This window comes from Phalacrocorax carbo, chromosome 4 (assembly GCF_963921805.1).
Source record: "Phalacrocorax carbo chromosome 4, bPhaCar2.1, whole genome shotgun sequence".
Classification (NCBI taxonomy): Eukaryota; Metazoa; Chordata; class Aves; order Suliformes; family Phalacrocoracidae; genus Phalacrocorax; species Phalacrocorax carbo.
This window is the reverse complement of record NC_087516.1, coordinates 75,826,064-75,850,350: the sequence shown is the minus strand read 5'-3', so window position 1 is coordinate 75,850,350 and position 24,287 is coordinate 75,826,064. Positions and strand designations below refer to the sequence as shown.

The 24,287-nt window shown below is 40.7% G+C and overlaps 1 protein-coding gene across 1 annotated transcript in view; it reads left to right on the top strand.

Moving 5' to 3' along the window:
- FAT4 (FAT atypical cadherin 4) overlaps window positions 1–24,287 on the top strand; it is a 150,590-nt gene that overhangs the window by 87,958 nt on the left and 38,345 nt on the right. The window contains exons 5-7 of the mRNA XM_064450492.1: window positions 1,885–2,807; window positions 3,567–3,741; window positions 20,796–20,976. Of these exons, the coding sequence (XP_064306562.1) occupies window positions 1,885–2,807; window positions 3,567–3,741; window positions 20,796–20,976 (1,279 nt within the window). The remainder of the gene's footprint in view (window positions 1–1,884; window positions 2,808–3,566; window positions 3,742–20,795; window positions 20,977–24,287) is intronic.

The following is a 24,287-nucleotide window of genomic DNA, read 5'->3' as shown; positions in this document are numbered from 1 at the left end:
GACCCTTAAAAGAGCATTATCATGAATTGGTGGCTCCATGTCTGAGCTCTCAGAGTTTTATCAGATTGACTCTCATATTAAATAATCCCAAAGCTCAGCAAAGAGGATGCCCCTACATTCTCCCTAAGAAAAACCCAGCTCCAAACCTGGGGAGAGGAGATGGACGAGGCGCACGGTGCCAGCTTGGCATGCTGTGTTTAAAAAAGAAAAATTCATTAAGTGGCATTCCTGGCCTCACTGATATTTAGTCAACTGTCTGTCTGCTTCACAGTTTAATCTATATAAGCATTAGCAGCATCAAAATTTATAAGAATACAGGACAAGGAAGGAAATTGTATGTGGAGGTGAGACAAAGAAGAACAAGCAGTAAATTTTATAGGAACAAACACCACCATAGAAAGCACTGGGGGGAAAAAAAAGGGTATTTTAAAAGTAATTTTCTCCTTTAAGATCTAATTCCTACCCATCTCTATTTTCACAAAAATCTTGAATTGCCAGAAAGTACTTCACTGAGATCAGAAGACTTTCTTCCATGTAATTAGTCATTTGAAAATACAGCTGAACAAAAACAGACTAGCATTAAACTTTCACAGTGCTTCATTTGATCAAAGTAACGTAGAAACACTAATGTCTGGCATATAAATGTATTAATTTCTTTAACTACATTAAAGTATTGTCTTTCATGTTTTGTTCTATTTATTTTATAATTAAGATCCTACAAGAGGAGAAAGGGAAAGATGCTAATTAGAGTAGCCACTGGGGGAAAGACAAGTAAGACTAGAGTTCCCAAGTCTGAACATAAGCAACAGCAGAGATTAATAAATCTAATGCAGGAATAATTTTATTATCAAAACAATTCAGTTGGAGGGAAAGGAGCTTCTGAGTAAAAATGACAAAACGCATAGCAAAGTAATCAGCTACTTAAGCAGACAGTTTGGTTTCTTTGCATGAAAAACCAAGTTTGAAGGGTAAATTAGTAGCAAATGGTCTGTTAATCTACTAGTCCTAAATCGTGGTCTTTATGACCTAAAGCAAGTAACCAAAATTTTCAAAATTAGTTAAAATATGTATGAGAGAAGAGTTATTTCAATTAGATGTTCCCAAAAATTAGTTGTTTAGAGCGAACTCTGGAGTTGAGGCAGTAACGTACATTTGTTTCCTGTATGGCATATTTAAGGTCATTTCACAGCTGTGTCAAGATTCAGACTGCATTTCCCTTACCAGAATTATAAATCTCTCCCTTGACCATAATTGCTAGTTATGTTTCGATTATAAGATGAGGGCTGTACATCTGATACTTTGGAATACCATGCCGTATATGGGAAGCATACCTCTCCCCAGCATTCACTCTTGGCTTGCTCCAGCTAGGCTTGGGAGTTTCTGGTTGTGGCTCTTTTTAATGGGGTGGAAGAATTCATGAAATAATTACATTAATAATAATGTCGCTTAGTTGGACTGGGGAGAACAGAGGAAAACAGCTGCTCGGTGAGCAGCAGAGCTATTGAGTCTTGGTTTCTGAAAGAAAACCCTTCAAAACCTTTATCACTAACGATTGTAGATGCAGAAAAATTGCACGTTGCCACCATGTAGCTCCTGCTGAATGATGAGCTCTGCTAGCTGCTCCCTCTGCGGCCACTCCAGTTAACAGGCTTCCTTCTCTCTCTCTTCAACTCTTGTCAGAAAATAATATTTCAAAGGCCTCTGCTCCGCTGTGAAACTCAGCTGAAATTAGCTGATGGATTTAAAAACGGTGATGAGGAGGCTGAACAGGCAGCATGATTGTACAGTCCTCATTTCCATACGAAATGAGGCCAGAAACATTTATTTCTAGGTCAGTGGGATGAAGTCATATTTTCTCTACCTTTCTTCTCGCTACCCCACCAGGCTCCAACTCGCAGCTCTCCTTCAGCATCGCATCCGGGGACAGCGCGGGGCAGTTCGGCATCGACAACAGTGGGGTGCTGAGCATCAGGCAGCCTTTGGACCGGGAAAGCCAGTCTTTCTACAGCCTCGTCGTGCAAGTCCATGACATGGCCCCTCTCCCGGCCTCCAGGTACACAAGCACAGCCCAAGTTTCAATTATTCTGCTGGACGTGAATGACAGCCCTCCAAGCTTCATCTCCCCGAAGCTGACCTACGTCCCGGAAAACACGCCGATAGATACGATTGTGTTCAAAGCGCAGGCGACCGATCCCGACAGCGGTCCGAACAGCTACATTGAGTACAGTCTGCTCCGGCCTCTGGGAAACAAATTCAGCATTGGCACTATTGACGGCGAAGTGAGGCTTACCGGGGAGCTTGACAGAGAAGCCGTGTCCAACTACACCTTGACTGTGGTAGCCACAGACAAGGGCCAGCCATCCCTTTCTTCATCTACGGATGTGGTGGTTATAGTCCTGGACATTAATGACAATAACCCACTTTTTGCCCAAAAACTTTATAAAGTGGAGGTGGTGGAGAATACTTTGACAGGGACAGATTTAATCCAGGTGTTTGCTACAGATGGAGATGAAGGTACAAATGGGCAGGTCCGCTACGCCATTGTGAGCGGCGATGCCAATAATGAGTTTCGGATCGATTCTGTGACGGGGGTGATAACGGTTGCCAAGCCTCTGGACAGAGAGAAAAAGCCCTCCTATACATTGACTGTTCAGTCGGCTGACCGCGGGAGCAGCCCGAGGACCGATACCACAACAGTCAGTATTATTCTGAAGGATGCCAATGATTATATTCCTACATTTGAACTTTCTCCCTACTCTGTGAACGTCCCTGAGAATTTGGAGACGCTCCCGAAAGTTATTCTTCAGGTGAGTACCTTCAGCAAATAAGCATATATCTCTTACAATTATTAGCGTGCTTCAGTATACAGTATTAATATATAGTGTCTTTCCTCCAAAATTAAAAAGGTGCAAGGCAATTGAAAAGTTACCTCTTGGCTGTAATCTATCATGCAGTGGTCGTTGGGTTGTTTTCCTTTGTGTTTGTTTGGGTGCCGGTTTTTTTTGCTTATTTCTTACCAAAAATTTATATTATGCTTTGAAGATTTGTTTGTGTTTTCCCTACCTACATTCCTGGCTACACTGGAACTTTAAGAGTTTGCTCTATCTCTCATCTCAATCTCAACATTCATGCAACAAATCTCTCAGTCTCATCATTGCCTACATGGGATGAGGCTCTGTGCCAAACATTGAAAGAGCACTAAATGGATTCAGCTGGCAGGACATGCAATGCTTGCTTTGATATGGAGCTCAGCCTCTACCAGATCATCTGTAGTTTGCACTGAGCCCCAACACAGTCTTTACTGAATTTATGCTTGAGAAAAATAAGCAATCAACTATTTTACATTTTCAAACTATGCTTTTAAGTCCATCACCGCTGTGTTAAGTCATTTTTAACAATTATAGCTAATTTATACTAGCCCTTAAAGCATTTGGATTAATTCAATCCATCAATTTGGATTATTGTCATAGAGAATATTTCCTCTATCCCAATAAAATTGGGATAAAGTGACCCTGCACTCATCAGTTCTTGACATTTCTTCCCACGTGTTTGCATTGCTTTTGTAGGTTGTAGCAAGGGATGACGATCAAGGTCTAAACAGCAAGCTTACTTATGTTCTGGTGGCTGGAAATGAAGAAGGAGCCTTTACTCTCTCAGCCAGCGGAGAGCTGCGCTTGATGCAGAGCCTGGACCGTGAGGCGAAGGAGCAGTACATACTACTGATCACAGCTGCTGATGCAGGTAAAGCAAATGGGCAGTCTCTTCTGGTGAAAACGCGTTGTCACTTGAAAACATTGCATTCTGGATAGAAAAAAAGTATTTTCATGATGATTTGAGACTTTAGTGGATGGCGATGGGTACCCAAGCTTCAGCTTAGATCTCTGTGGGGTGAGCTGGGCTTACCTGATGCCAAAGGGAGTTAGGTTTCTGGAAGTCAGGATTTTATCTTTATGCCTAGTCATCTGATAGTAGTAGGACTCACTACAGATTTAGGTAGGTTGATTTTCACCCTACAGTATTAAGTGGTCCTATCTGGGTCATAAGAAACTCATGCGTGGCAATAAAAACCCAATATAAATGGCAATGAAACCCAATATAAAGTTATCAGAAATGTGCAGACAGGTTAATTCAATGGCCAGAAAACAGCTATGGACTGCTCGGTTAATCTTACCAGAATCTCAACCCTGAAGAGTAATGGCAATTTACATTTCAACATTTCAATTTTCTGCTTTCCTCAGCATCCGGTCATCCATTTGCTCCAGAATCCCAAATGTATTCCAAGATCCCTCAGTTTAAAACAGGACACGAATGCTTGTTAGGAAGATTAATTACTCTTCCACTTGAGGTGTCCGAGCACAGAACTTTGGTTTCAGATTTTGGTATGAATATGAGTAACAAAGACATCCTGCATCATATTCTGGACTGATCTCCGGTCCCCCACGGTCTGATGGATTTAATTTACTGCAGAATTGTTCTTGCTGTCTAATAATAAAAATAGAAGCAAACCCAGCTTGTTGACAAGTGGATACAATTTTGTTGTCTGCCATTTTGTGTGCAGTATCTTGTGTCAGTGACAATATCTATGGCTTATATTTTCCTATTGCAGCAGTGCTCAGGTATTTCACAGACTGAGCACAGCTGAAGCTGTGAAACAATTTTAGGACTTGACGTATCATTTGTCTTGTGCTTTGGCTAGAGATACTGTATGCTTTGTATTTTTTTACGCTGGCTTTCCATTACTCTATAGCTGGAAACTGCTCATTTGTGACTTGGACTTGCTTGGGCTTGAACGGCCTTATGTTCCTGCAGAAGCTGAGGCTGAATATGTAAGGGAAAGCAGATCCTTGATGTCTGTTTACTCTCCCAGTCCAAGTTGGCAGGAGTCAGCTAGGACTGTACAGAGCTTATTAGCTCTACATACAAAATACCCTAAGTCTGAACTGATAAGGGGTGTCACACAGCCAACAATTATTGTCCTTCCTGGAAAAAGGAGAGGAGCAAGAAGTTAGTTGTTCCCCATGACTAGCACCACGTATAAACCAAAAGTTTGACAAGAGCACGATCTTTTCCTAGACTCTGGTTCCTAAAAAACAACAAATCCAGGAGATATACCCAACCATTCCAAATGGAAATGTTAATTTGTGTTGGGAGATGTCCGAGTTTCAGATAATCCGGGGGAGACTTTAGTACATGAGGCCTTTGCTGTAAGTGGCTGACAAGAATAGCAGCAGGTTTAATTAGTTTCTGTGTTTAAACATATAGGTGTCATGCTGATTAAACACTGTTTGAAGGTGGTTGGTTTGTTTGCTTTAATTTTGTTATGTGTTCTCATAAAGGTAACTCACAAGTTAATATTCCCTCCTATCAGTGTTAAAAGGTTCTAGCAAGTGTGCAGAAGCAGATGTCCAGTACTAACTTCAAGCTAAATTTAACTGTTCTACTGTGTTTAAGTTTAAAATCTGACTAACCCACAGTTAGTGTGATTTGGTATAGTTTTCAACCAGCCTTGTGAATAATGTTAGATAATATCTTCTGATTAGACTGGAAACTTGCTCTAAATTCCTGCCATCAAAGAATACATTTAAAACTATGCTAGTCATGATTTATCAAAACTAAAAGATCACGGGAAAATGCTCAGCTTCTGTAGAAGTCAATGCCAAAACTTCACTTAATTTTGTGGAAGCAGGATGTGGACCTTAGTCGTAATGGACACTTAAGTATGTAACATATTGAAAGTACTTTAAGAAATTCTAGGGCATTCCTGTTTTGTTTGAATTAGTCATACCAAGTTCAAGCAGTCTAGATGGTAAAGAACACTCTGTCATAATTCACTGGAGACCTCTTAAAAAGTCATGTTTGTCACAATAACATGCAACAAACGGACCAAGTTGCAGACTCTGGGATTTCTGTTGAGCTGCGTCTCAAATTTTATATTACTATGAATTACATTATCGTACATAGACTGCACAAGTACTTCTGTAGACATTTGGCAGCTGAGTTAGAAAAATATTATGTGGGAGGAAGCCTTCCTACAAGAGTTGCAGCTTATCAGAAGAATGTTATTACTTTAAAATATACAAAACAGTACAAAAGCTACCAGTATGGGTATGTGATGGATATCCAGGTGGTAACACATTGACCTTTGGTAGTTGGTGCCTGCTTCGTTAAATTAGGTAGTTCTGGCTGTACTAGCGGAAAGACGGCAACGACACAATCTTGAAATGGGTAAGAAAAGTTTTTTAAGCATTATGTTCTTGAGCAGCTACTAGAGGTTTATAAAAGAAACTCTCACGGGCATGTCCAGCTCTTTGCCTAATGTAACTATTTCTTTGGAGTGTCTTAGTTTGTGTTTGTTTGATAATGCTTAGAAAGAAGGATTTTGCGTAGAGACAATTCAACGAGAAACACACAGGCAAAACAGGTAGTGCTCCTCTGTAGGAAAGCAGTGCCTGCCAAAATGTTGAAGAAAGCAGACTTGTCTGAAATTATCCACATCGTATTATCTTTGACAATAAATCAAGGGAAAGTTATTATACTTTGCACTTCAAGTTTGGCTTTTATTATCTGTAATAAACAGTCTTTCGGATTGTCTTTAGCAGCCCAAGCAACAGTCTCGCCATATATGGTGCATCTCATTTAGGGTTGTGGGTTTTTTATAGATAAAAATCATGGTAGACATCCAGATGGAGTCAACTCTGGAACTGTCTGGGTAGCACATGAAGGGCAAAATTCTGTCTGTCCAACCCACTTCCCATTTTTCTTAGGATCTGCATCTCAGTTTTTATAGGCTACTCTGACTGGTTTAAAACACTGAAGGACGATATCTTCCTGCTGTAGAAGTCTATGCCAACTCTCCCCTTTCTCTCTAGGGAGCAAACACAACACATATTTAAAAGCACCTTTAGACATAAGAACTGATGAATTTTCAATTTGGTTTTGGCTGTCTTCCTGATCTCCCTATACATAACCAAGGATTTCTTATTTTTCTTATGTTTAATATCACTTCATCAACTTGCGACTGTGGTTCTTATAGTGTTACCCTAGCCTGTGTATGGGGAAGTTGATGGGAGAAGGAGGATTTTTAATTTTTCATTATTTTTATCTGGAGGCGTCAGTCCAATGTACGGAAAACAATCAGTGGCCTTGGAAGGGGCAGATGCTTTTGTAATGGCTGTTATTTCACCCTCAGTACCTTATGGGATTTATAGCACTGATTGGCTGGTTGCACATACTGAGTCTGTAGTGGGTGGCGGATTGGGACATCGCAAAGCAGCAGCCCGCATAGCGTTGAGCCGGCAGAGCTGCATGGCATGCAGTGCCCGTGCTGGCTCAGAAATCTCTCTGCCTCGTCATGCCGGGCAGACATGCTCTTCCAGAGCCCAGATCTCAGTCCTGGGTGCATGAGAAGGGTTGTTATTGAGTTGAGCAGCTCATAAGCATGCTGGGGAGGTCAGGCAGGGACCGCTGGTGGGACCACATGCACCAGCGATGGAAATTCAGGCAGTTGTGGAAAAAATGCTTTCCCAAGCAAGGGCTCCCCTCAGGCCCAGAGAAGTCAGTCATGATATATGCATCGTCCTGGCTCTGGCCCAGCTAGCCCTTGGCCTTGCCTGCTAATCCTCCGCCTGATCCTCAGGGTAGATCTTGGGTCGGCAGAGAGTCTTCCCTCCCTCTTGGTTCAGTGATTTGTGGCTATGCAGCCTGCTTCATGCCCAGTCTGCACCACGTTTCTTGATTTCAACCTTGTTTTATCATCACTCTTCCCTCACTTCTGCACTTCACTCTGCTCTAACTTCTGCTGGGTCTCGGGTACTAGACTGCCACTCTAGGCAGTGGGGATTTACAAAGACACGCAAAGCATCCATCACTAGGAACGTTCGGCATCTTCCAGAGCTGTACACCTGTGGCTTAGACTGAGAAATAAAACATAATTCAACTCCAAAGTTTACTCATCCCAATTTAGAGCCCCTCTTGCAGCACAAGCTGTAAGACCAGAGTGAGTGAACTATAAATATAATGACAGGCAAAATGATGGACTGTGGAATAACATGATAGTGTTTAGATTGCAGATGGTTCCCCAAAACGTCTGCTAACATAAAGGCCAAGAAACCTACATGCAACTATTTGAATGTGTCTTTATGGGTCTGTTTCTACCACATAAATCATTTGTTTTGCTTCGCTATACCCTTCTTCATGGCAAAATGGTTGGGAAAAGAGACATTCAAAATTTTTTTTTCACCCCATCTGGTGGGGACGCAGCGCTGTATAAACATTCAGTTCTGGCACCATGACAAGAACTGGTGCAGCTGCTTTTATCATCCCTGTCTTTAACTCTTTGAGCAATTTTCTGGAGAGAAAGTTAGCATTCCAGCAGTCCTCCTCCTTTTATTTATTGGTTGCAGGGATGTTGAGTAACACATCTGGAAACCTGCTAGCTGCCCAGGACTACTGTTTAAATAAACTGCAACCACCATCTCTTGCATTGGTTGGTCAGAATGGCACATTGCCACAATAAAACCAAAAGCAAAAAGTGAAGTTTCTAATTAGAAGCTGTGTTCCTCTGGGTTTTAATTTTATTTTTTTAATAATCTATTTACCGATTTAGATAAATAGTTCCGCAAGAAATTAATCAGTGGACTGATTATTATATTTAGTTAGCTGTTCTTTGTATACATCCCTGGCCTCTATAAAAAACAACCATATGTTTTTTCTTTAGAAAATGCTGGTCCCCAACTTATGCATTCTTTCCTTCAAGAATGCAGGAGGGCATCCAAGCAGAGGGGTTATAGCCTCCTCAGGAATCCTCTTTTGGGATAGGACTTTGGTTCCCTTCAATCCTAAAATCAGATGAAATCTGGCAGCGTAGTTGTATTGGGTTTTAACACATTTTAAGATATTTTACTGTTTCGGGTGACAAGTAAAGGGCGACTGTATTTTCTAGTAATGGTAAGAAAGAGTCTTGAGGGTTAATGTTGTTAACGTTAACGTTGTTAAGGTTGCTGGGCTTAAAGACATTTATACTCATCCTGTTTCCTTAGCACACACTGTATTTCTACTTAACAGTCAGTCTAAAGTGTGAAAAGATGTTGCGTTAAAAGAATGAGTTGTGTTTTTAAAAGAAATTTGGCTACTTTTAAATCTTGATGATGTCAAAACAAACAAGCAACTCACAAATTTTGGTTAGAAATGTCCTGTTTTCCAAGCTTTCTCTGCTATGTCTAAACATAAACATCACTTCAGGCTTCGGTGCGCTAAATGATGCTGATGTGTGCTTACCTTGGTGCTTAGCAGTTTATGTAATGATTGCTCTCTTTTATGGCCTTGGTTTATGCCACAGCTGTTTCAAAATGAACATTGGTTTCTGTCCCCGTTCCATTTATTTCCTTGCCCTTATGCAAGCTCTTCCCCATGTCAATGCTGTCTACTTGAGTCTAGTTTTACTGATTTACTATTATACTAGTTCTATTATTTTTGCTTTTTTAATACTGGTACTAAAACTATCGTTTTAGCAGTTTTGCATAATTCTTTTAATATTTCTAAATCACACAGTGGGAGAACTGAAATGGTGACAGACTCATCAGTGAGTTCATAGAGTTCATTTTGTCTTACCAGCATCTAAAAGCAGTCGAGAAGAGAATTGAGAGAGGATTCTTGTAGCTGTGGGAAGCTAATAGCGGGACCTTACCCTTTCACAGAGCCTAGAAACTGTTAGCGCTTTTTAATTTTTCTCTAGAAGACAAAAGCTCAAAAAGCTATTTAGGAAGCATGTTTATAGCAAAGCCAGTCCGATGTCCCCTGGAGAGTAATTGTCAGGGAAGAGAGCATGTCCGTGTCTATATGATGTGACGCATTTACTCCTCAAAGTAGATGAGGGCATTAGCCCATGCCTTCAGGGGACCGCCCCATGAGATGCACAGTCCAGCCCCAGAATACCATTTTGAGGGATTTAGTTTTATATTTGGAGTTAAACCTTCATTATTAGATCACTGTTTTCAAAATAGTTCAGCGAGGTCCCCTGAGCTAGATCCAAGCATTTACGTTCTCTGGGGTGGGGTGCAGCAGAGACATATATTCAGGCTGGCAAAGGGCTCAGGCTGGTCAGTGCAAGCTGAAATATCTGTGAAAACAACACAAGTTAGTTTTTCACTCAGGTTAAAATCATAGACAGAACTTCAGCTTTGAAACAAACTCAAACTGATGACGGATGTTATTTGGACAAGGCAATCGAAGTTGGAAACATGTGCTAAAGGTGGTTATTCTCTATAGTTTAGAGGTACTTGTGGACTTTTCTAAAAGGGCTTAATTTAAGTGCACACCCCTCCATTTAAATATTTCTCACATTTGTAATTCCTTTTCTGCTCTCTGTTGGGATCATGGAGAATCCAGCAAGTAACTGATGGGCTTATTTAGGATGGGATAAACTTCTAGCTGAGGTTTGTTGGGTGAGCTGTTCTCCATTTCACTGCATTCAACAAAAGAAAAAGAAGGAAAATTATTTTAAATAATGTAAGATCTTCTAATTTGCTGTTATTAATGTATATATAAAATCGACCAGTTACTAAACTATAGCCTTTAGAAGTATTAGTCTTTAGAAACAGGTCTTCACAGATTTTGCATTGATGGAGACAGAGGCAAGAAGGTTCAGAAATTGGGGTGCTGGAAGAGAGCCAGCTATGGCAGAACTGCCATGGGGGGGCGTCAAGCACGGTGTGTGCATGTTTGTGCTTTGAAGTATAAAAACCCGCAGACTATCCGCACAAAAATATAGTAATGTTATTCAGGCCCAAGGGGTGTTGAGGAGAGCTCCATAGGTTCTACCTCAGTATGGATGCAAATCCTATATTTGTTTAGTTGGCTGTTTGTTTTTTTTTTTTTAAACAGGCAAGCAGAATCCTAATGAGGTTAATGTACTTCTCTTCTAGAGTCTAGGAAAGCATAAGATAAGATGTAGAAACACAGCCAAAAGTTTTAGTCCCTCTTCCAAGACATTCTTGGAATTATAGTTGAAAACATCAAGTTTTATTAGGTACCTAAATCTCTTGCCTCTTTGCATTCCTCATAAGTAAAAGAAATCCAGGCTACTGGTAGAAACATCATTATTTATTAAGCATTTTTGGTTAGTCGTAAATGTTGGTGAGAATTGTTGTTGCCTCCTTCAAGGAACATAATTTTATGCCACCTAAAAAGACTGAGTGTAGGTGATGGTATTTCTTATTCTCTCAAGCTATCACTAATGAGGTAAACGGGATATTCAGCAATTCAGTGTTGTTTCTCATTATCCAGAGTTTCTTACAAGAACCTTGTAAAAATAACAAAGGAAAAAAATAGAAATAAAGGGGTACAAACACCCACTTTGCCAGGGATGTGTGTGCCATGAACTGTAAAAGCTGATTTGTGCTTTTTCTAAAAGGGTTAATCTAATAAAAAGCAACTAGCATCATCGTAATGCAGGATCACAGGCTTATTTGATCAAAGGTTGAAATATTTTCAGTCATAAATGATAAACGTATTGATCTATGGCAAGCTGAGATCAACTGCACTATGTACTGTAGGGAAGATACAGTTCAAAGAAGTTCTTACCTCTCTTTTTCAAGTACCTTATCTGCTTGGTAGCGATATTTTTTCTCCTTTATTTCCATCCATGCTGGGATGGAAATTTTCATCACACACTTGGGAAAAAATCCTTTCTTGCTTTGGATGAAATACCATTGTTTTCTCAAGCTGTGCAATTATATCTTGAGTTAATTTCTTGAATTTCACCCCCATGTTCACAAAAGGCTTGTGGGCGCTTACCATAATATGTAGCAAATATGAATGGGATTGAAGTCACTTTAGGGGCCTGCTCAAATTAGCGTGAAGCTCATTAAACAAGCCAGTTATTGTCCTGACCCTCAGTCTTATCTCACATGCATGGTCTTAAGTTCTCCTTCTCTCAGCCCTACCACCATTGCTGTACAGCTTTATTGAATTGGGCAGCCAGTTAGGCACCGTTGCCAGTGAACAGCTTGCTGTGAACATATAGAGAGGGAGCCATGGAAAAGTGAGAATCGAACATATGAAATATGCCAGAGCAATTCACTTTGCATTTAATTTTGCCATGGTACAGAAGAACGTTGTGCAATACTGATCCAAATGAATGAGAATGTGACTGCCAGATCTTTAAGCTGTCTTCACTGTTGTCCTGACGCTCTTTTTTGGCTTTTGGGTTTTTTTTTCGAGGGTTTTGGCTTTACTATTATTTCTTAATTTCTTGGTGTGAGTTTCAGGGGAAAAAATGGGTATATCTCTTTGAAAAAAACTTTCAGGTACATTTATTTAAACTGGAAAACAAACTAGAATATGATGCTTAATATGCAGGATTTAGTAGATGATTGAAAATGTAAAGGGAGAAAGAATTTTCAGTTTGTGCATTTTCAGGCTGTTACACTTCCTCTCTTATTTCTTCATCCATCCAACTTGCTGTGATTAGATTGGAAGTTTTAAATGAAAATTAATTGAAAATTATTGCCGTCCTGCTTACATCACTCTTACGTGCAGTTCTGCTCCAAATGTGCTAAGGAGTTCACTGAATGTAATCTGTTTTGCAGAAGAATAAGATAACTAGATTAGTCATTATGCTAAGATTTTTCCAGTCTTGGTGATCTTAAAGTATTTTTGAAATTAAACGTTACACTTTATGAATTGAAAGTCTGCTAGCTCATTCTTAAATACAAAGCTACAATTTCAGGAAGCCTTAATTGCAAGGATAAAACAAGTCAAACGTGCACATATGGTCTGAACACTTATCCTGCTGGTTAATCTTCAATATTTATACAGGGTGTTTTTAAAGCATAATTCAAAATCATGCATTACAGGAATTTCGCTGTGGGATATTCAGGAGTCACAAGCAGTCAAAAATTGCCTTAGTCAGCAGTGCCTGCAGGAGCCAGCTTCTCTATTTTTTTTCTGTTTACAGCAATAACTTATAACAAGGAGAAGTAATTTGGTGGTTTTAAGAAAATATTTTTTTAAATGTCTCTGCCTTTCTTTTAAGTTGCGGTTCCATTTTCTTCAATCGTACTTTGGTCACCAGAGGCTTTGATGGTGCACGTGGTCACAGTCATGCTTACCCCCCCAGTAGCGCCGGCAGTGTGGTCACAGGGAGATGCACCCTTGCAACCAGCCACTCGCCAGGTTTTGTTATGAGCATTAAATTCAGCTGCAAAGAATTTTCCTTAAAGATTCATTTTCTGAAACGCGTTTCACAGAATCTCAGAATCCCAGGTTGGAAGGGACCTCAGGGATCATCTAGTCCAACCTTTATGTGGAAGAAGGTGACTTCTTGCTCTGGGATTAAGGGCAGTTCTGGCTAAGGAACCTGCGATACTTGTGTCTTTTCTGAGCAATGTCTCCAGTGACCTATATCTTCGATGTTAATAGATTACAAGTGTATGTCAAGGGGTTTATGGCATATGGGATTAATGCTTGTGCCTTTCGTAGAAGGAGAACAAAACCTGACAGCCCCAAGTCGCTAACTGGCATCTGCTCGTGTCAGCAGCCCTGTATCCAGCTTACCCTGTGGGCGCTGGAGCAGGACTCTTTCAGCCTTTCCTTCCTATGTTTTGAAATTCGTCAAACAAAAGCAGCAATGGGAAAAATGCTAAACTGGAGGAATATATTTCCTAGCATTTTTTCAGATGTGTAAGTGATAACTTTATGGTAACGTGTATGTGTAGAAAGAAATTTTTACATGGAACAACGTGAAGTTGTGCTAAATATATACTATACTATTGCTTTATTGCATGTGTGGTGTTCTCAGTCTGTGTTCCAGTAGGTCGAGCTCTGTAATAGTGCCACAGCTTTTTTTTTTTTAACCTCTCTGGGTAAACAGCTGCAGGTAACTTGTTCCAATGAGCAGATCAAAGGTAGAGAACAGGGTTAGGGAAATGTCAGTATACACCAGGGGACATAAAACTGTCTCTGTGTGTGCAAGTCCCATCCTTTCAACAACATATTAAATGTATAGCAATGTAATGTTGCTCCTGTTGTGAAGCTGCAAGCTTAGTGAATTCGTAGGGTGCAGTCAGCCGGAATTTTGATAGGAAACTACCCAAATTGAAAAATCACGTGGATAAAACCAGATGAGAGATCCCATCTTGCATCACTATTTGGGACAAGGATTTCCTTTGCACTGTCAAAACGTGTGTGAGTATGTGTGTTTGTGCACGTGCATCAGCCTAAGCGTGGCTGGACGTGTCATTGCTTGAATGAGGCTGGACTCCGTCTAGCCATTTCTTAGTTTACTTTTGATGGCTTATGTTTCTATATCTGATGCAGTACAGAAAAATCTTTTTGTTGTCGGATAGTCCTCGCACAAGTGCAGATCTATCCCAACAGTTCCCTTGTTTGTCCAAGTATGGGTTCTGTTAAACAGGCTTTGGGAACAACTACTGCTTTGTACCTAACTGTGAGAAAAACTCAGGTTTGACACGCTCAGAAATCTGGAAAATCTGGGTTCCATCATGGTCTCATTCACCAGTCACCTGCTGAACTGAATGAGAGTAGGGCTAGCTTCTAAGCTTTTTTATTATGTTCGGTTATTAACTGCTTATTTCAGCCTTTGTCTCAAAATATACCAGGTTCACCAGTTTTTTAAGACTTAGTATGGAAGCCTGTAGTGAAAAAAAATTGAGTAAGAGGAAAATAAAACAAAATCAACATTTCCAGCCAGGACAAATATTTGCGGTGCAATCTTGTAAAAAGAACTACTTATTTTTCTCTTTTCGCATAAGCACTTTCTTTTCTGTTCCTGGTAAATAAATTAATTTAAGGTCATCCATGTTTCAAACCAAGCTTCATGTGCACTAGAAATTCAAAGTGTAATGCAAGCTAGTTGCATTTGGCCTTACTTTAGCTCCATATTTATTTTAAAACTCACTAGCTGTGTGAGGCTCAGCACACTCTGTCTGCATTTAAATGCATTTAGAAAGATTGGTCGCTTCACTGTGAGAAAGGCCCTGTTTACTTGAGTGAAAAAGTTAATGCTCTGTAATAACACATACAACTTCCAGTCCTGGGACTCATTCACTGAGTGTTTGACTGGAGAAGTGAAATCCGCTTTGTTGCAAAGCAACACGTTTCAGTGAAGCAAAAATTCCTTTTCTGTTAAATCGCTTTCCAATTTTCAGGATAATGATGTGTTTAATTTATCACAAAACATGGTAAACTGCCTGCAGTATGAGTTTTGATTAGTCATTTAGATTCATTTTATTTAAGTCTAATCCTTTTTTATATTATTTTAGATAAATGTATCTGTAGATTTTTTTTGCTGAAGTTTATTATTAGTTTTCTAGCACTTAATTTTGATATTTTAATGCTGGCAAAAACTTTGAGTTCCTGCTTTCTGAAAGGAATGATAGTTTTACTATCTGCTCTGCCTAACCATGCCACAGACAGGACCCAGAGGCCATTAAAGCTTCAAACAATATGTGGATAATGTGATGAACGCGTTCTCCTATTTCTAATTTTTACTGTGAGCCATACAGTCCCACACAGCCGAGATAGTTTCCAATAGCATCATCTTTTCCTGAGTTTTCTTGAAGAATGTAAATGGCTTTGCGAGTTTCCTTCAACTGTTTTCTTTTACGGCTCCAGTCCACTAAGTACTCCGACCATTCCTCGCTCGTGCTGGTGTCCAGCTATGGTGGGGAGAGCTGAACGGTGCCATGCGTTTGGGGATTACAGGGAGCTGAGAGAGTTTGCCTTCCCTGTTCCCCAGGACAAGGGTGGCTGAAGACAGCGGGTGGCGCTCCCTTCGAAGGATGCATGAGTAGGCCAAGGCAGAAGCGACAGCAGTCTTTAGGTGCTCCCCTTTTGGATGACTTCATGGCTTGTGAGCATTAGCACAAATTGGGGGTATGAGTGACTCATGATGACTTCACCCAGAAATGTGCATTGTCCTCTCTTTGCTGGTTATCCTGCATTTGGGAAGCAGAAGTGGTCAGGTTAAATGACATTTCTCCCGTCACCTTTGTGCACTTAGCTTCCTTTTTTCTACTTGCATTGGTGCACGTAGCCAATATTTTTCATCCCCCTTCTCCTGGGTGGGGTGAGCAAAAGGTTGAGAGGGCTCACTATGACTTCTAAGCTGGCACATTTCCAATACCATCATATTTTTGTGGCAATCAGCTGCAAACAAGCGGCGGTGAGTGGAGTGGAAGACCAGCTGGTGGATCTTTGCCAGTCCCGCCTTGCTGGGGGAAGAGAAGTCCTGCCCCCATGCTGTCACCTGCGCACCCCACAGTCCCCCACGCCTGTTTCTTCATGTCACCTCCTCAAATGTCCTGTGTGGGCAGAAGGACCACAGCCCAGGGCTGGCCAAGCCCGGGGTGGCCTCTTGTATCCTCCCCCTGTAACTCATCCTCCGCCGCGGGCCTCCTAGGAGTGGGCTCCCAAGGTCTGCTCCTTCTCTTCGTCCCCAGACACATGTTTACTTGCAGATGTAAGCAAAAAGCTTAAATTTTTGGAAGAACATCCGTGGGAAGCAATTTTCTTCCTGAACTCAGAGTTACTATTTTAACACTATCCCAGGTTAATCTTTATTTCAACAATGATGTGTGGACGTTTGTGGGACTGTCTGCTTAATGTATATGTACAGCTGTCAGCTAGAAGATAAACTGTTCGGTTCACAGAAACAGACCACAGCATGCAGAGATGGGAAATTCAAAATAAGGATAATAATAATCAAATAATAAATAATAATAATATATTAATGTCATCGTCTTTTAAGTTTTAAAGATTTGATACTCACTGAACAGTCAATCCAATCTCTCCCATTTAGTTCACATAGTTAGTTTTATGTTTTCCAGTTATTAATCATTTAATCGTTCTTTCATTCCTCTACCTTTCTAGAAAACTTTTTTCAACATGGGTATCCTAAGCCTCTGAGAGACATGGTATTTCGGGATTTGAAAAATGGAAAAAAAAAAACCCAAACCCTAGTAGTAGTATAGCAGTAAATAAATGCTCTAAATAAGAGGTGTCTGACAAAGAAATAGTTGCTGCTTCTGCTGAAAAATAGTTCAGATTGTTATGAAAAATTGGTAGAAATTGTAGTGCAAGTTCACTAAGGGAAAGGTGTGTGTTTCTTTGTGACTCTAGCCCTTGGGGCTGTTTGGAGGAGTACTCGGAGGCTTGTGTGGGTGTGTAGAGCAATGTTATATAGGTTGTAACATGTCTTCTTTATTATTTGGGGGCATCTTGAGTGTTTGGCTAATATTTCAGAATTTACGCAAAATTTGCTACACTTATTTATGCAAAATATTAAGTGCAGTTTGAAGAAAAAAGGGGTGATGCTCTAGCATTATAAAAATAACTGAATTGGGAAAGATTTGCTATCGAAGCAAAACTAAGAAATCTGGGAACTAAGCCTGACCATGGAAACTACTTCTCTCACCACAAATATGACATGTACATTTCAGGAAACCTACTTATTACCAGGGGCCAAATTCTGTGGTCCTTATACAAGCACAACTTTCACTGAAAGTTCACTAAGGACGGTAGAATTTGGCCCCAAGCTATTTCTTTTCCATAGAAAATTACTTCATTTGTAATTTCCTCTTCTTATATTTCTCAGTAACTGCAGAAATGTGAGCTAGTCATTTAATTTCAAGTGAATAAAAGCTTTGAGGACTCTGAAATTGCAACTTTATCTTTCAGTATAATAGAATAAAAGAGTAAATTTGTGGACGTGATGTTTTACTTAAAGGAAAAAAAACATATTTGGATAGCTACGTAGACAGGAAACCAATGCAGATGCGTGAGTTTTTCCATCTAAGTAAAATGAGAAAGATTTTGGGTTTTGAACTGAAGAGCAGTGACTTGGGATGTTACAAACAGCTGAATTAATATTGGACTTCTGGGATGTTTCTGTGAGCACAAGGCAGCCACAGGCTAGCACTGAATGAGATCTGGGTAACTTACGTTACCCTAGCTAATTTTATTACTATGGTGCTCAACCTTGGCTGGTTTGTTCATGTCTCTGAGGCTAATTATAAGTATGTCCACACTGCGCTGTAGAGTGCCTTGTAGGCGCATCCAATGGGGAAGTGGAATGGGAGAATAACGGCATGGGATATGCAGGGGGCTGAGGAGAGGGCTGGGGTTTGACCCTTGGAGCGTTTGTTTGGTACCCTGCAAATTCAGATTCCTCAGAGAGGGGAGGGAGCCGGGGCTGGTTGGGGTCAAATGGCTGAGTCAAAAGCTGCTGCTGTCAGTGTAACCCTGAGCAGGAGAATATCCCCAGCCCATTACATCTGGCGTCCCTTTTGACCATTTCCATTATGTGGCTGAAGATTTGATGGCCATGTAGGAGAACGAAGAAGCCCACTGCAGCCTTTTGCTGCCCAGGCGGTGCTTTGCCAGCAGACGTGAACGCGTTCTTCCCATTCTCCTCTCTTCACCAGCCCTGTGAGCGTAGCTAGCGTGGCACCGTGCCCGAGCTTGGTGCCACCAGCCAGGACAGGGCCAGCCTGCAGAGCTGCGCTGGAGCTAGTCCCATTGCCCCGACGCTGGGTTGCCTCTGAAGGCACGGTTTGGAGGAGCTGCTGCTGCGGTTCATTTTTGTGAATAAACCAACAGTGTGAATTTTCCGGCGTCGGCTCTTTGTGTTAGCAAATACATTTACAACAATGACTGTCAGGTTTTAGCTGCAAGTTAGCTTTCCTTTCCAGACTGAATTGCATTACTGATGATCTTTGATTGTGACTTACCCAAGATTTAATTTCTGAATTATGTATAAATGGTTTAATCACCTGTGAAACTTAACAACTTTCAACTTTTCATTTCATTAGCTGCGAGATGAATGTCGATTAAATGTGTTTGGAAGGCTAGAGCTTGATGACACATGCAGCAAACACCACTGAGGACTCTGTTTCATTTAATGCAGTAATAATAAACACTCCATGGGCAATATTTCAGCAATCAAGAATGCTTTTGCAGTCTTTTCTATCTATAAGAGTTTGGCTAAATGACAAAATCGGGGAGGAGAGGGGGAAAGGGTAAAAAATGAGTCAGACTTATTGCCTTAATGTAACCTTCCTGGCTGAAAGTATATTAATTGGCAAAATGAATTACCTCAGACTAGAGCAGAGAAAGGCCTCCATTGTGCGCGGCCGTGGCGTGAAACCTATACTCTTTGGCTTGCACCTTCTTCCCCCGGTGTCATGATCCGGCCCGTCCGATCAACAGGCTTCAAAGTCAGCCTTGCAAGATTTATAGCGCCTTTCAATGGGAAGCTCTTTCGTTCAGTCCGTTTGTGCCTTAAGCCAAGTTACTTTGAAGTAGTTCGCGGTGAAAAACCTCCTTCCCGTGCAGAAGCTGCTCCCAGCCTCTTCCCGCGATGCAACATGGTGATACTTCGGCCACCAAGGGTTAACATGTGGGAAAATGGGTCGTTATTTCTTCTTTTATACGAGAGCTGAATGCCTGGAGCCCTTGCCAGGACCACATGAGACCCAAGAGCAGAGCCCCCCTCCTTCCCAGCCCAAAGTTTGAGGTCCAGCGATAACCTTGGGTAGCAGCGACCTGATCATCTGCTGGGATGGAAGGACTAAGGCGGTCACATGGGGGCTGCCTGTGTTTCATCAAATGACAGCTCCATGTAATATGCTTGCCTTGAGGCAAGGACTCAAACCAGTCTCTGGCCCAAAGCATTTCATTATCATCGCTGTTTTCCCAGCCCAGCAAATGGTGAATGGTTGTATCTGTTTGAGATTGAAGTGGAAAGCGGTGCGATCTTGGATAAAACAGGCATGGTCATCATTTGTGTTTTGAGTAAAAGGGGCCATAACTCGTGGGTTTTATGTTCCACTGTGACTCTCTCCTACTTTTGGTTATATATTCAAAGAAAGGAATGATCCCATTTTTTTCAGGGACCCTCAGTGAAGAATTTGGTTAGCAGATGTCTTGCTGATTCTTGGCTGAACATAAGCGTAATAGACTAGCAAAACTAACATGAACTTGTAAAATTCTTCATTCTCTTTTTTTGGATTTGACAAAGGAAAAGCTTAAGAGAATAAATACTGAGAAGTTGCTTATGAATAAACATGCTCTTTCTCACTCGTTTCTGCTGTCCAGAGTTAAGTATTAGAATAACAAGGAAGATGAAAGCCCTAGGTTAAATAAGCTAGTCCGATTTCCCGTAAGCCAATATCTCATCCAAGCGAGCATTATTTGCTGCTAGAGATGGTTGCTTCTATAGAGAAATTGAGTCTGAATGGGGCTGGAGACTGTGCAGCCTTCTCACCCGCTCAGAGACGGTCTCCCAGGTCAGGGGTGCGACCGGCAGTGGAAAAGCTGCGCAGAAGGCTGGGGTTTGCCACTGTTTCCGCTCTATTTGTTCTGTGGATAAATAAATTGAGGGCTGGAGTTTTCCGGGCTGTCAGCGTGCCACCTTTGAACGCCTTCTCTTAGAGAAATAGGAAAGTCAACCACATGTTCAAATTGGTCCTAATTGTTACAGGAAGGCTTCTGAGTGATTCCAAGACCATCTTTTTCCGCTAAGCTTGTGTTACAAAGTGTTTCTGGAATTAGATGGAGCAAGAAAAATAACAACCTTTTTTTTCTTTCACAACTTGTACTTTATGTTGAGATGCCTTTGGAACAAATCCGACCCTGTCCTGTACGTTGGATTGGCTTTCTTGCTCTGTGAACGGTGACATGCTTAAGCACTAGGCTTTAAATCGGGGATGGCAGACCTCAGATTAGCATGGTGGCATTTTGTAACCTCTAGCATTTTGTATCCCTCTTTCCCGTAGGGTCTCCTGCCCTCACTGGCACTGGAACCATTGCTGTCACGGTGGATGATGTCAATGACAATGTTCCCACATTCGCCTTTAACGTGTATTCTGCCACTGTTCCGGAGGATGCACCTACGGGGACAGATATTTTGCTTGTAAACTCCTCAGATGCTGATGCTTCTACAAATGCTGTTATTAGGTAGGTCGTTTACTGTTGCTTTATGTAATACCGCCTCATACCTTGCCTGGAGACTTTTTTTTCCCCAGTGTCCATCACCCACATGCCATAAAGCGGTAAGGCACCAAAGGGCAGCTCTGTGTGTGTAGCTAAATTATTTTGGAAAATCTGGCTTTTTTTGTTGTTAATAGGCTTTTAGAGTTATATTACGGACAAGTAGAGTTGCAGTGTTATTTTAGTTTTTTACTGAGCGAAAGGGAAGCGAGGTTAACTTGCACCTGAGTGTAACTGTTAATAGGCTAGATTTATATTTCTCAATAAGTGTAGAGGTAGATGAATTTAAAAGATGAAAACCAAAGAAAACCCTGAAACTCCAGATAATATCAGAAATGGATTAAGCACTTCAGCTTGCAGTCCTTATGCATACATTCTCTACATAAAGAAATACGATATAGGCTGTGAATGATAATCATTACTGACTGCCATCGGTTTGTGTAGCCTTTGGAAAGGCTTTTGCCTTCTTTTTAGTGTAGCTTTGAGAGTTGAGGCCTTGTAATGAAGGATATCGTTAATAGATGTAATAAAAATCTTTTAAAATGTATTCCTGAAGAAGCTAGAAATCATTGTTCTTGGAGGGTGGCAGACTTCTTAAATATTAATCAAAGGAGCTTTCAGGAAGGGCTTGGTGTGGAAGAGGAGGAGGTACTGTTCAAGTTTGCTACAAAAGCTGACTTTAGGGCAGAGTTAAATAATAAATTTTTTTCCACTTACGTTGAAACTTCATATGAAACTACAAAAAAAGTACAGAATGTATTTTGCAGCCGTAGTCATCTTTAAACTTTAATTTTTAAGCTAGGCAAATGTAGAAATCAGTATCACATTTTTGCATAAAAACGTCCAAACTGGTGGATAATGTTAATTCGGTGATAGCCTACATATGTTTGGGGAAGACTTCGCTATCTTATTTTGAACCTTAAATGGCTTTTCAAACCTAACTGCAGTTTTGATGACTGGTTATACAGACTTGGATGCATTTATAATAACCTAGCCAAGCAGGTACGATATCACCCAACACGGTAATAGCACACGTGTTACGGGAGACGCTGCGGACCGCTGAACGGTCAACAGAAACCACTGCCTGCCCTGCCGCGGCATTCACGCCTTCGCATGTAATAAGCAATTTTCACTGAAAGCCAACATGTTCCTTGGGTAAATTTATTGACAGTTAATGTCTTTGGTTTAGAAAGCAAGTTTAGAATGCAAATTACGCCAGGCGAGCCGTAAAGTTTATCCTGCTTGGAAAACCAGTTAAAATGTTAGAATTTGGCATTTTTGCTTTAAAAGCTAACTGGTTTGCAGAGCTCAGTTGATGCAACTTAACTGGGCACTGGGCTGGATAGTCCATTCCCAGTTCCATAGACAAGAGTAACGAAGATGCTGAGCGGCAGTGACAAGCTAATGGCATACAAAGCATATTCATCTTGGTTATTAACTAGAAGGACACATAGGTAATCTCATCACATTTAGCTGTTGTGACTACAAACACCTGTACCTCTGTTTCCAAACTTGCAAAGCGGGATATAAAGGTAGCTTCTTTATTTACTTTTGTTAGTTCACCTCAGCCCACTCTTCAAAGAGAATAAGAATATCATTGTGGTTGTCACTTCTCTTAGAAAAAGGAAGTAAAGTAAAACAGAACTATGTTATGGCAAAGCAAGTGTGTATAATATGCTGTTATATTTTCTTTCCAACTAGCTACAAGCCAAAAATAGAAACTTTATGTTCTGACATCTTTAAATATTTGAAAAGCATCCAGAGTTACCGTTTATTAAATTGTGAAACAATGAAGCTTTTAATTCTATTCACTCTTACTCTAAGAAACTATTTCTGGCAAGCTCCTTTAGAAAAAAAGAATTCCATACAAAGCATGAATAATTTTAATGATTGCATCCCATAATCAGAAATTATCAGGGTGCTATCGGATTTCTTTAGTGTGGCTGAATTGCTTTAATATCTCGGCCATTAGTCTTTGTCATTCACTCAGTACCTCATAGTAGAATAGTTGATAAAAATATTCTCTTCCTTCATAAGTAGCTATTTAAAAAATGTTTTCAGGTTTTGTTTTACACTTTTTAGACTCAGGAACATACTTTGTTTTTCTTGGACAGACTTTGTCCAGATTCAGCACTTAGAGTAATGCAAACCTTAAAATATGGCTGGTATTACGAAACTGGCAAAAGCTAGAGGGACCAGAGCACATAAGGTCATCTTGTCAGAGGTGTTGAGCCCTCAGAACTCCTTTTCAGTCTTGTTAGAGCCTGTTTCCAAATCAGACCTTTGGTTTCCAAAGACGGTATGTAAAATCCTCTGCTAAAATGTTAATGTTAAGTCAAAACATGGACTGTGTCACGCAAGAAGTAGATAATCTTCTGCAAAACTGTTACACATCCATACATGCTGACTTTTTTTCTCTTATTCCTTGTGATAACCTGTGAAGATATTAAAGGAGGCTGATGAGGTTGTTAATGGCAAGGCCACAGTCGAGCAGTCCTGTTAAATACAGAATAGAGTTAAAGATAGCATAGATAAGAGGGGTCAGCACAGACTAGTTGAAAGGCCAGATTTTAAGCGCTTCAGTCAAATTCCTTTTATGCTAGTTGTCACCATTAAAGTTTGGGGGCTTTGTTTCTTTTTTTTGGCTTGGGTTTGGAATTTTTTTTAACTGTGCTGAGACACACTTATATTGTCCAGTGGTTTGCATGCAGTTGTACTCAGATGTTACTCAGAATATCCTATGGCATGTGTAATTAGTCTTTATTGTCTTTTTTTTTTTTTAAAAAAGCAAGGTTTTCATAGCATCTTTCCAATGCTAAAGCTTGAGCCATTCTATCTGTGTGGAAAGGTAAAAGAGAAAGTCCCTGTCTTCTGCAACACCTCACATGGGGTTAAAACATTGCAAATCACAGATGAAGCTTGCCCGTGCTGCTGGTATTTAGGGAGATTTAAGTGGCGCTTTAGGCTTTGTGCACGTTCTTTCCACCCTAGATGCACATTGCCATGGCTGGAGAATAATTACGTATGCCATCATATCATAATTAAGCAATTAAAGTATGCTCGTGGCGGCCTGTAGAGGTTAATGACTGAACAGGAGAAGTTGCCACAGCTTATTACACAGACTGGCTATCAATCCTCTACGTAAAGCTTCTGGCCTGTGTTATCAGTTCTGTCATAACCTGTTCTGATTTCAAAAAGGTAAAGACAGGAATGTTACTCCCTTTCATAAAAGCCGTTTTCTTCTGAATCTTTTATAGAATCATGTACCTCAAAAAAGC